The sequence below is a fragment of the Nycticebus coucang genome, chromosome 14 (genome assembly GCF_027406575.1).
Source record: "Nycticebus coucang isolate mNycCou1 chromosome 14, mNycCou1.pri, whole genome shotgun sequence".
NCBI lineage: Eukaryota > Metazoa > Chordata > Mammalia > Primates > Lorisidae > Nycticebus > Nycticebus coucang.
The window spans coordinates 54,113,664-54,127,186 of record NC_069793.1 but is presented as its reverse complement, the minus strand read 5'-3'; the positions used below and the strand labels follow the sequence as shown (position 1 = coordinate 54,127,186).

The following is a 13,523-nucleotide window of genomic DNA, read 5'->3' as shown; positions in this document are numbered from 1 at the left end:
TCAGGGGTGTGCACGGCCTTCTCCGTATTTTGGATCATTTCTGTAGGAACCATGTTTGCTCACTAAGCTCCCTGGTCTGTCCTGGTCCATGGCAAGGTCTAACCACGGATCACATTTTTGGGTGGGGTGGATGGGGCAGGTGCTACTCAAGCCGGTCGGCCCCTCCCATCCCTTCAGAGCTCGTCTGAGGAACTGGAGAGTTTATCAGGCTCAGCTGCATGTTTGCAGTTAAAGTAACAACAAAAGGGGGGCAGGCATCTCCTGGACTACCCAAGGGGTCTGTGCCTGGGGAGAGGAGCTGAAGATGCAGTCTGGGGTCGGCTGCCTTTCCTGCCGTGTCTGAGCCATGTCTCCAGTCAGGAGCAAGCGTGAGCACTTCAAACAGCTGGCAGGTGCCAGTGAGGCCTGGGCATGTGATGGAGATGCAGGGGACAGTGGGTCTAGGTGTCCTAGCTTGGGAACGCGAGCTTGGTTTGGGGATTTGTGCTGCTTAGTTGCCTGGTTTCCACTGATGGATGCATCTTCCCTCCCTTTTGTGGCACTCGTCTAATGAGTGTGGTGGTTCTTTTGCAGAGTCCAGTCCTGCAGTATCTCTACTACCTTGCTCAGATCCCCATTGCCATGTCTCCTCTTAGCAACAACAGTCTGTTCCTGGAATATTCCAAGAACCCGCTGAGGGAATTCCTGCACAAGGGCCTGCAGGTTTCTCTCTCCACTGATGACCCCATGCAGTTCCACTACACAAAGGTGAGGACTTCGGGGTAAGAACAGTGGGCCCCAGCAGGCAGCAGTTCTAGCCTATCCTCCCATTGTAGGGACGTGACCCCTTGGTTCACTTCCGCTTTTGGAGTGGGGCTGAAGTCTACAAGTGAACCACTGTGAGGGAAAAGGGTTCATTCCAGGAGCCCTCTCTTTGGGGTCCTTGAACCCTTGAAGGCACAATTTATTATCTTCGCCTTTCTCCGTTTTCCCTTTCTTTGATATCTACTAGTTCTGGGACCTGGGAAAATTATTAGACCTCTGTTTCAAATTCCTATAAAATGAAGATAAAACTATCTTGACCTCTACCTTACTGTGAGGATTAAGATTATGAATCAAAGGGTCTAATAGAGTGCCTACATATAGCTTGTATTCAAGAGATTAGATACCTTTCAAATTAATGCATCATTATCATGACACCTCGAATCTCTGGGGACCACCGACAAATGTATACCTAGCACATTCTGATGGTGTTGACAAGACTAGCCATTGGTTAGCTAAAATAAGACACATCAGAATCTTCTAGGACAGAAGTTCTCCAACATTTCACTGAGAATTGAGTTCAAGTTAATAAATTGAATTTATTGAGAATCAAGGCCCTCAATGAACTGTTGTTTATGTGGGTCATAGCTACTGATATTTACTTTGCTAGAAATGTTTAAATATTTATTAACTTATTTAAAAATAATAAGCCTATTCAATAAGCCTATTACACAAACAGCAATTTTTCTGAAAACTGTATATCCAAAACAAACAAAAATAGAAAAGAGGGCGGTGCCTATGGCTCAGTGAGTAGGGCGCTGGCCCCATATACCGAAGGTGGCGGGTTCAAACCCAGCCCCGGCCAAACTGCAACAAAAAAATAGCCGGGCGTTGTGGCGCGCGCCTGTAGTCCCAGCTACTCGGGAGGCTGAGGCAAGAGAATCGTGTAAGCCCAAGAGTTAGAGGTTGCTGTGAGCCGTGTGACACCACGGCACTCTACCCGAGGGCGGTACAGTGAGACTCTGTCTCTACAAAAAAAAAAAAAAAAAAAAATAGAAAAGAATGGCAGTGTGTTACAATTTTTAAAGTTTCTTTAATGTCTTAATAAAATCAGTACGATTCTCATATCTGCTTTTGCATCCCATTTGTTTTTATCAAAGCATATTAAAAAAAATTCTTGTTTTACAAAGATAAATAATTAGAAAAGGAAAGCCCTTTCAAAAGTTTGTGGGAACCCCCCGGGGTCCTTAGACCATACTTTGAGAAGCACCACTCTAGACCAGAGCAGCAGTGGAAAGGCTGGTGACTGATGGCAGATACTTCACATCCCAGAAGAGAAAGTAAAACCATAGCTCAAACCCAAATCCTTTTTACACTATCTTACTGCTTATCCCAGGATCAGTTCTCGTTCTTAATCAATATTCTGTCTCTGCTCTTAGTACCTTACTTATATATATATATTTTTTTTTTTTTCTGGACAACCTTAGAAAATGGTGTGTCAGATAAAAAGTCAAGATAGAGGGCAGGTACTAAAAATGGCATGACTAGAGGGTTGTCACAGGAAAGCAGAGACTGGCATCCCTACTGACTGGCACAGAACTTTGAATGTGACAGGCTCTCCATGCTAGTCAATGAATTAAATGCAGAGGTATGCTTTTATCTCTCTTTTTGATTTCACACTAAAAAGATCTTAGGAGTCGGGAATTTAAGGTGCGCTATTTGATGATCCATCCAGGTCCCAGTTAGTAAAGAAAAATGAACTCTGCAATGTCTAATGTTTTTAGCTTTGTAAAAATGTGAAGTATTTTGAAATGGATTACCCCCATCTAATCCATGTGCTTTGGTGGGGGGGGGACGGTGTCTAGGAAGCACTTATGGAAGAATATGCCATTGCGGCTCAAGTGTGGAAGCTGAGCACGTGCGACCTGTGTGAGATCGCCAGGAACAGTGTGCTGCAGAGCGGCCTCTCCCACCAGGTACGGCGTGTGATGGTGCTGCCTCTGTCCCTCCCAGCCTTCCAACAAACGGCCACAGCTAACTGAGGGGCCTTCTAGGCACTGGGGACCCATGAGGAAGGAGGAAGCAGGGTCTCTGGCACACGGACTCTCAGGGTCCAGGAGAGAATCCTCAGAGCCTCCTGAGTGTCCACAGTTGCTCCCTTTCCTCTTTCTGACCTCTGCCCAATGGCCCTTCCTTGGAGCGACCTTCTAAAACAGCCACACACCTGCCATCGTTCTCTATCCTCTTGACGGTTTTTCTTCATCGTGTTTATTATCCTGACGTATTTAGTTATGTCTTTCTCTCTAGAGTGTAAACTCTGCTATGTGGAGTCTTGTTCAGGCCCTAGAAGAGTCCCTGGCACATAGTAAGCACTCACTATGTCTTGAATAGATGAACAGTATCTAGATAGAATAAAAGACCTCGAGGATGGACCTGGGCATCAGTAATTTTTTGTAAGGCTCCATGCAGTAATTCTGACGCGGAGCACTGAGAGCCCTGTTCTGGGTGGCATCTTGGGTCCCTGGGCACCTTCCCTGCTGTTTGGGCCATGGCTACCTGAGGTGTTGCTCTTATTGGATGATGACGCAGAGGAGTGACAGACTTAATACTCTCTTCATGTGGAGTTTGGTTCCTTGGATTGGCCCTCCGCAGAAATACTTATTGTCTGTTCTCGTCAACTCCCTGGAGGGACTTCTTAGCATTATACAAGCCTCCACCTTGACTTCTCCATTCCCAGCAGCTCTTGTAGACTTCATCTTTCTTTTCTGATCAAGGAAAGCATAGTTAGGAGTGGAGGGAGTTCAGAGGAATGGCTGAGGTTGTGAATTCTGTAAGGGTACTGTGGGAATCAGATGTCCCGACTGAGGCTCTGCTTCAGGGGGTTAGGCCGATTTGCTGTGGCTGATATTGAAGTTGCCTACGTAGATACAGAAAGTGAACCTAAGGTATTTCCTTTGTATTTCTCTTGGTCCACAGGAAAAGCAAAAGTTTCTGGGACAACATTATTATAAAGAAGGACCTGAAGGAAATGATATTCGAAAGACAAATGTTGCTCAGATCCGGATGGCATTCCGATACGAGACCTTATGCAATGAACTCAGCTTTCTGTCTGATGCCATGAAATCAGAAGAGATCACAGCCTTGACCAAATAGGTCCAACACTGGATAGGCAGACTTTTTGGTTTAATTTCAAGTCTGCTGTGGGTATTACTGGTCAAGATACCAAACTTGGGACTTTCCTCTATGAAGAGGATGTATCTGAAGAAATTTCAAACTGGTGAATTCGGTTGCACTGCTCACTTTAAGATCTCACATGCCCACAGTTCTGTTAACATTTCTGAGTAATAGATGGTGACTTCTCTTTGGGCATCTGGGAGCTGGGCACTTGTCTGTACTTGTTCATAATTTTCCAAATATTTCTCTTGAAACCACCAGTGCTTGAATTGTTTGGGTCAGGATTTTCCACGGTCAAATGCCAACTGACATGAGATCTGTGTGGTTTTCTGCCGTGCTCCTGTCTGTAGCCCCTGCAGGCTAACATTGGTAGTTGCTCATTTCAGCCTCTGGCTGGCTGGCTGCCTTAAACAAAATCAATTTCAAAGCTCCATTTCATAAAGGGGCCACTTTGAGAGCATTAAAATGGAAGACTTCCATTTGACAATTTGCATTTTTAATGAATTTCTTAAACTGTTTTATTTAGCTCTCTTCCCTTTCTAGTTAGGAAGTCAGATGTATTCAGAAAACTCACTGCAATTACGAGTTTTGGTTTCCTCATCTAGAAAGTGAGGATTTCTTCTATGTGAGTGGTTTTCAAATGGTATTCTGTGAATCTCTTCACGGACACCTCAGGGAAAGGCTGTGGGGATATGGGGCTGTCAAAGTGACTGTGCTATCATCAGTTTTATATAATACCTTGGGATGGCTACATAATATTTTCATTTGGACTAAGGACTTTGAAAAGCACAGAACTAGATGCTCTCTGTCCCTTTTGGTTCTAGCATTGTAGATTCTAGATGTGTAATCCAATTATGATTTTAGTGATGATGAGTGAGGGCCAGAGAAGTAAAATTTGCTCCAGGTCACACAGCTAAGGAATAATAGGACTACAACTAGGTTTCCTTATTCCTAATCCAGTCTTTTCTACTAGGACTATTCCATTAGGTCTCACAAATACAGTATTGTTTTTTGTATCACTATAACTGGTACTTTTTTTTTTTAAGGCAAAATTTCTTTCTTACCTAATATGAAGATTTCTTTGGAAGATAGAGTGGTCCCAGGGGTCAGGAAGAAAACATTTTTTAAAACCAATCTGAATTTAAGCTTTACCAATGTACTCGTTATCTGTGTTACTAGTGCCTGGTATGTAGTAGGTGCTCAATAAATGAATTATTGAATAACTCAATTTTCTTTTGGCAATTTTTTAAGGCTATGTGCTCCTAGTCCTCATCAAACTAATCAAGAACCTTCCTATTTCTCTGGATAAATTTCTCAGATTGTAAGACATCCTTTCGAATCATTAAGTAGTAAAACCCGTTTTTGCCTGTGAACCTGCTCATTTGACTTTAGATTTTAGATCATTATCTTAGGGATTCATTATTTTTAAAAACCTCTCATTTGTATACATTTGCAACATAGGAAATAATGTACAGTTTTTCATTGTCATTTTATCTGTATCAAATATCTTCTAATTCAAGTCTGTTAGGACTATGGCTCAGTAATCTAAAACTATTTCAAATTAATCATATTTAAGTAAATATTAAAGTTTATTACCTTAAGAAAAGATTGGGTGTCATGCAAAGCTATGGTAATAACTGCTAATTTATCTTTTACTAAGACTTGGGCATAAATGACATTCATTAGGAAAACTCAAAATTTTCTGACTGAAGCTCACTAGATTCAGAAGGCAAATCTCAGCTTTTTCTCTAACTTCTGGCCCATCATATTAATAGCTCACGAGCAAAGCCACCGTGTTCATTTCTTTTTCCTTGAATATTATTTTAATCTGTTCGCCAACATGTGTTGTATGTTACTTGTCCTATGAGTTATTCAGGCACTTTCTCCTATAGCAGTTTGCACTTTTATTACATTGTTGTACTTAACTGGCCTTTCTGGGGATGAATCCTTACTTTGTGTTTGCAGTTGGAATCAAGGTACTTGTATACTGACACAGGTTTTAAAAGGAACGGTTTTTGAGGGATGTTATCCCTTACCTATCCTGAAGGGCTCACGTTCACTTTATGTATTACTTCAAATTGTATTATTAAAACGATCACTGTCATTGCTCTTTGCCTTGTGAAAACAAATCACGGCTCCTGGTTTGTTATTTATCAAGGCCTATTCCCAGGCCTTTATTTCCTCTTGGATTAAAGCAGACTGAAAGCACATCTTTCTTTACGCTTGTTTTTGAGTGCTGTGTTGGTGAAACAATATTCATCTTTTCCTGGGTTTCATTCATCTCAACTGAAGGTGACATATTGGTGAAATACCTAAATATTCTATACCTGAACCATGATTTTTATAAAGGATAAGCATAACTAACTCCAATAAAGGGAACACTAATCAGATAAACAGGTCCTTGGAAAGTTATGCAACTAGTAAGATAGAAGATGATAGCAAACCTATAAATAGCTGTAAGATTATCAAAATGTATCTGTGGAGGCTTTTGTCTTTTGACAGCAAAATGTGTATTTCTTCACAGTATGATGATGATATCCATCAGCAGATGTAATTATAAATTACACTTCCTTTTATAAATATCTTTGTTCTTTTCAGCACTAAGGTTCTATGACATTTCTCTAAGTACATTCTTATGTGGTGGAAATGATTTTACAAGGTGAACATCAAACTACCACAGGGGAGGGTATTTAATAATCATTTTTACTGTACAATAGGATAAAAAGACATAAAAACAAATGTGAATCCGTTGTTAACTGTTTATATTATATTGCCATTGTGTAGTCCAGCATAAATGTGGGTAATTAGCTGATTTCCCTAAACTTCAAGTAGTTTTCTTATTACTGGATAGACAAAGCAAGCTTAACTTACCAAAAAACAAAACAAACAAGCAAAAAAAAACCCAACCAGTTAAAAATGCAAATTGTTGCAACTACCTTTTAATAAATCCAACTTCCTGGTGTTACAAATCACTGAACCAAAAGATATTTTCAAGCAGCCTTATTATCCAGATACATATTAGATATAAACAAATTGAGTTCCATTTGAAATGAATCTTAAAACATAGCACACAAACATCACAAACTCCCAGAGCACACTATAAAATACTTGTCTAAAGAATATAAAGATTTAATACATGAGAATGTGATATTACATAAAAAACTCTTCAAACACCTAAAATTTATTTGCTAAATATTAATTGCACAATTTATCAGTTTGTCCTAAAAATAAAACATATACTATTTTCAACCTCTCAATTCAGCACAGTCAAATTCATTTTCTCAAACTAAAGTTCTATAGCATAATATGAGTAGAACCTTTGTTATTGAGTTAGGGTAGGGAACACTTCTTAACTTTTAAAACAAATTTCTTAAAAGTTCATGAAACCATTTCACAAATCCTAGAAGGCACACATTATATTTCCTATCATAATAAATATACTTAAGTACCTCATTTTAAAAAAGAAAAAGCTGTACAGAATACAAAAAGTGTACATTTCATCTGTGAAACACATTTACAACTTTTACGATTAGTTATTATAGAAGAACCTACCTAACACTCACATCTAAAGAATCATCCCCCTAGTCATTATGGAATGAGCAAAGAACTGGGCTCACTTATTTGATAAGGCTAATAAAAACATTTCATATTTCACAGTAGATCAGTTAGTGTCTTGGAGCTCACATTGTAAAATAAAAAGCTTTGGGCACGATTAAGTCACTGAGCTCATTGCTCGATAATTCCTTGAAAGGTGAAAGACTCTGGGGATAAAATCATTGGCTGTATCTGGAGAGATCCCAAACTCTGTAAAGTAATTGTTTATTTTCAGAAACATTTTAAAATTAGACAATTTGAATTAAACTCAGCAAGTCTAATCCAAAGGACAATCTAAAATCATAGAGCTGGAAAAGATCTCAGAGTACCATCTGAGGGTCTTCAGAATATGTTTCATGGAATACTAAGATTATATGGAGGAGATTCAGGGTCTGCAAATTTGACTTGCATTTAAAGAAATTTAAAAACTTAATTTAAAAAACCAATTCCCATCATACAAATCTGCTACTCACCAAATTCAAATATACTGGATTTCACCAATGCATTAATATATTTTTATTAGTTCACTTATATGAGGTTTTATAATATATAAGGAAATTTATATTAACAAAACATTAATTTTATTTTATTTTATTTTATTTTTTTTTTTGTTATTGGCCAGGGCTGGGTTTGAACCCACCACCTCTGGCATATGGGACTGGCACCCTACTCCTTGAGCCACAGGTGCCGCCCCAAAACATTAATTTTATATAGTGAGGTGGGGGTGTGTTTGCACACACGTGTGTAAGAGTTTTGTGTAAGATTTTACCTGAAAAATAAGGTTCCATTGCTAAAATAGTGTCAAAACAATCGAAAAAAAGTCCCAGTTTCTAAAACAGGAACCTACAAATAAGGATAAGAAACTATCTGGAAGTCACACACCCATCGAGTGCCCTGCCAGTTGATATGTATGAAAACCCCCAAGTACTCTGCTTGCATAAACCTCCATAGGGAGTGTCTGGTTATTTAGCAGTTAGCTGGCCATATCATGCATGCCAATGGATTAAATTCCAGTATTTTTTTGGCAAAATCAAGCTGTCTTTGGTCAGGTATTTTTCCTTGAAATACACTTTATTTGTACACCTATTAAAATTTTAGCATCCAAAAATCTGTCATTAATAAGCAGCAATTTAAATTGAGTGCCTTAGGTTAGGAAAATAGTGATACTTGCTACTTACTAATTATAGGCCAGAAAAGTTACATGGAATGTTAAAATATATTTTAAAGGAGACATATTCTTCTTTTATTTATAAGGTAAAATGCTAATGTTAAAAATTCTAATTGATAAAAAAATGACTGAGGTGATTAAAGATCACAATCCATTATTACTATATTCTTTTTAGAGAATTTCAAATTCAGTAAGAAAGCCAAATTAGATTCTAATTTTCTTTTTTTTTTTTGCAGTTTTTGGCCGGGGCTGGGTTTAAACCCACAACCTCTGGCATATGGGGCCAGGGCCCTACCCCTTTGAGCCACCGGCGCTGCCTAGGTTCTAATTTTCTAAGGTTTTTTTCATGTACATACAGTGAAAAGGACTCATCCTATTTTCTTTTCCCTTAATCTAAGAAATCTATGGACTTTGAAACCTCAGAAAGATGCCTTCAAGTTAAGAAAATAAAAGCACCATAAACCAATTTTGAATCACTTATCCTAATTTGGGAGTATAAAATTTAGTATCTGCCATACAGAAAAATTGCCTTTGCAAAACACTAGGATGTGTGAGCACTAACAAAGCCATTCAGAACAGTTATCCAGCTGTATGGAAGCATTTCCAGAACATCCAAGAAGAGTCCCCAGCAGAAATCTACTGGCAAAGTCAGGCTCAACTTTAAGAGACCTCACACAAATTGTACATCATGGGAAAAAACGAAAACAAAACAAACCTTAAGTAAAAACATACACAGCAGTTCCAAAACACACAGTTAAAATATAATTCTGGATCATTTCAAATAAAAATTATTAAAGGAACAATAATTAACCACAAGAGGGCATACATAGTCCTTAGATTACAGCAGAAAGACTAGTTTTTAGTAGTTACATGCACTTTGATGTAGTCTACATTTTCAGTCATTTACAATTTTCTCTCAGCCTCAACATTTTAACATTCAAGGTTTATTTTAAACCCAACTAAAAAGATTACAGAATACTCCTGCCTTGCAAGACATTTGTGTTTCAGAAGCCTCTGGAAATGCTGCTGTTACCTTTAGCAAAGGATTCAAGAGCAATTAGTTCTAATACACATTAGAACAGATAAATAATATGAGAGTATGGCCTAAAACAGTAGCAAAATTTAGTTAACCAGAAGTGGAAGACATGGAAAATTTATTTTTAAAAATGGGGTAAATTGTTAGAATAGAAAAAATAAGAAGGCAGAGAAAACCGATTTATCTCTGTGTCTGTGCCACAACAACCCTGCATTCTTCCCCCATGACCAAAGTATTTGCAACCCACAATAGCAAAAGAAGACCTTCGCCCCATCGTCATGGCCTGTGGGGCTGGCCTGCCTCATCAGCCATGTTAAGAATATAGTTAGCCATATCATCTTCAGTGGGTGCATCTGATACGACCCAAGATTCATTTGCTCCAGTCATCTGTAGGCGACAAATAGGGCAATTCCTGTGTCGATCACTCCTATTAGAGAAGTCAAAACAAGAAAAGTTTGTTTTCTTTTTCTTCTTTTTTAAAAACAGACTTGTTTGAAAAGTAATACATGTATGTGGCTTTTAAAAAAGAACATATTATAAAAGTATACAGTGAAAAATAAATCTTTCCCTCTATCTGAATCTTCCATTCTCTTCCCCATAGGCAACCACAGTTATCACATTCTTACACGTTCTTTTAGAGACAGACTAAAGCATGATTAAGTTGTGTGTGCGCATGTATACGTGTATGTATATATCACTGTTCTTTTTACTTGTCAGTATATTTTGTAGACCATTATGTATTAGCACATGTTTGAGCTGTTTATTCTTTTTAAACATACACTAGTGGATATGCCATAATTTAACTAATCTCCCATAGAAAGACAGTTGGATTTTTTCCGTCTTTTGTTTGCTAAAAATGCTGCACTTTGTATCTGTTTACCTGTGCTTGCTTTGGGAGCACATACACATATCTCTCTCCCTAAATAGGTAGAGTTCTCCTTCAGAGTCAAAATTCCTTGTGAGTTCTAAGAAACTCTATAGCAACAGAAGATTTGGTCAAAGTACAAAGTGTAGATTTTTGCTGTGATTATTTAAATGGAAGCCATTACTCTAACTTCTTGGGATATCACAATATGTGATAATAGGAAAGGGTATTATTAATTATTTTTCTAAGCAATATCTACATGACTCTCAACAATATACCTACTTATTGCCTGCTTAAAGGTCTGATAAAAATTTCTATAGTTCATAAGCAATAGGAAGATTACTTTAGGAAACTGTAAACATGAGGTTTAACATAAAAGATGAACTTTACATGCAAAATAATTTTTCTATCAAGAACTCACATATGATCACTTGAATAAGACTGTTTTGCAAATGGATTTTTTTGTCAAACATTATTTTGGAAATTTTAAAAATACCGTATTTAAGCCAGAAATATATCCTGTAGAGAAAAATGTTTTTTCTTTTCATCTCTCAGTGAAATCTGGAACCAAAGTAATCAAATTATATCAATTACTCTTTGGCTTTTGTGCAAAAATTTAGAAATGTGTTCCAAAAACTAAATGTGAAAGCTAGAGCTGGCATATATTATTCAGACTGATTTCGTGTTCTCCCGAGATATTTTATAAGATAATTATGTGTGTTCCTCTGTGCATAGAAACGTCAGAATTTAAAAATAGTCAAGTTTCTTTCTGGCCAACAGAGATCAGACTTATCTTCCCACTAAAATAATAACTAAAACACAGGACAAAATAACTAACTAAAATACAGGACAAAATACATGAAACAATGGTTTCACATAATGTTTCATATAAAGCACTTGTCAGGCAACATATGACAGTGATCCCTGAGACTTGACAGGCAAAGAAGGTGAATGGTAAAATTGCCCCAGCTTATTTCCCTGAGTATTTTGGGGCCTCAGATCAAAAAGGGGGAACCTAGATGGAGCCTGGCAAACTGCCTAAATTGAAGAGACAGAGTTGAGCATCTCAGAATGCCAAGGCAGCTAGAGTTCATAGGGCAGAGTACCAGAGAGTTGCACAGAGAAAACCTTCCGGAGGTCTACAGAAGGCATGCCTCCAGCATGTTCAGCAGAGCACTGATGAGCACGTGCATGTGAGAGAACTAAAGAGGCTGAGGCATCACCCAAAAGAATTTGGGGAACAGTATTCTGAGCTCACACAGGGCGTCAGATAGTGCTTGTTCCTACCAGCCGGAGTGGAAACCTCATAATTCTTGAGGCCTTGAGTAGAGTACTCTGGAGGGACTTGCCTCATTAGTGGGGCATAATTAGGTCCACACTAAATACAAGTACTGGTCTGGTCTTGCCTAACAAAGTGTAAAAGCAAGACCCAAAAGGGTCATACTGTTTCCAAGTAACTATGTTTCAGAACAAAGCTCAAGAATAGTTATAGGCTTGGTGCCTGTAGCTCAGTGGGTAGGGCGCCGGCCACATACACTCAGGCTGGCTGGTTTGAACGAGGCCCGGGCCTGCTAAACAACAATGACAACTACAACAAAAAATAGCCGGGTGTTGTGGCAGATGCCTGTAGTCCCAGCTACTTGGGAGGCTCAGGCAAGAGAATCACGTGAGCCCAAGAGTTTGAGGTTGCTGTGAGCTGTGATGCCACGGCATTCTAAAGGGCGACAGGTGATGTAGTGAGACTCTGTCTCAAAAAAGAAAAAAAAAAAGAAGAAGAATATTTATAGAAATACAAAAATATCCAATACCCAAAAAAGTAAAATTCACAAGATCTGGCATGTAATTGAGAACTATCAGACATACAAAGAAGTAGCAGGAAAATATAAATTCTAACGATGAGAAAAATCAATCAGAACAACCCAGAATTAATACAGATATTAGAATTAAAAAAAGCTAAAAGTTATGACTATTCAGTATGTTCAAAAAACTAAAAGAAAGATCAAAGATATTAAGCGTAGACATAGAAGATACTAAAAAACCCTTAAACTTATAGAAATAAAAACTAAAATACTTTAGGTTAAAAAAAAAAATACACTGAAGCCTGTAGTCCCAGCTACTCGGGAGGCTGAGGCAAGAGAATCGCTTAAGCCCAGGAGTTGGAGGTTGCTGTGAGCTGTGTGAGGCCACCGCACTCTACCAAGAGCCATAAAGTGAGACCCTGTCTCTACAAAAAAAAAAAAAAAAAATACACTGAATAGGATTAACGAAAAGTCAGACATTGCAGAAGAAAGGTTAGTGAATTTGAAAAGACACAACATTTCACCCAAAATGAAACACAAAGACTCAAAAAAGAAAGTATCAGTGAGCTGTGGGTAACTTCAAGTAGGCTAATATATGGTAACTAGAATCCCAGGGGAGGGGAGAGAAGATAGAAAAAAAACTTTGAAAAAATAGTAGCTAAACATTTTTCCAAATTTGATGACACTATAAAGACTACAATCTAAGAAGTTCTACAGACCCCAAGCATAAGAAACGACTCTAAGGCACATCATAACCAGTGAAAAGAAAAAACCTTAAAAGCAGTTAGATGAAAAAAGAGACATTACCTATAGAGGAAAAAAGATAAGGATGACAGGATGCTAGAATTCTTATAAGAAACAATGTAAGCAGGATGAGAATGGAGAAACATTATTAATGTACTGAAAGAAAAAATACTTTTGGTTTAGAATTTTCTATCAGAACAAAATCTTTGAAAAACAATATTCAGACATTTAAGAAAATCCCAAGGAACCTACAAAAAAACTACTGAAACTAATAAATAGATTTAGTAAGGTTACAGACTTACAAGATTGATACATAAAAATCCATTATATTTCTCTATTCTAGCAATAATCATAAATTGAAATAAAAATACCATTTAAAGTTGCATTAAACATGAAATATTT

The 13,523-nt window shown here is 37.9% G+C and overlaps 2 protein-coding genes across 7 annotated transcripts in view; one reads left to right on the top strand and one right to left on the bottom strand.

Annotated features, from left to right (window-relative positions):
• Positions 1–4,402, top strand: part of AMPD3 (adenosine monophosphate deaminase 3) — a 94,525-nt gene extending 90,123 nt beyond the window's left edge. For all 6 annotated transcript variants that reach the window (XM_053560486.1, XM_053560485.1, XM_053560482.1 and 3 more), the window contains exons 13-15: positions 574–747; positions 2,607–2,717; positions 3,718–4,402. In XM_053560486.1, coding sequence (XP_053416461.1) covers positions 574–747; positions 2,607–2,717; positions 3,718–3,894 — 462 coding nt within the window. In that variant the 3' untranslated portion in view covers positions 3,895–4,402. The remainder of the gene's footprint in view (positions 1–573; positions 748–2,606; positions 2,718–3,717) is intronic.
• Positions 4,403–9,806: 5,404 nt separating this feature from the next.
• The window catches only part of RNF141 (ring finger protein 141), a 34,795-nt gene continuing 31,078 nt past the window's right edge, over positions 9,807–13,523 (bottom strand). The window contains exon 6 of the mRNA XM_053560488.1: positions 9,807–10,140. Coding sequence (XP_053416463.1) covers positions 9,990–10,140 — 151 coding nt within the window. The 3' untranslated portion in view covers positions 9,807–9,989. The remainder of the gene's footprint in view (positions 10,141–13,523) is intronic.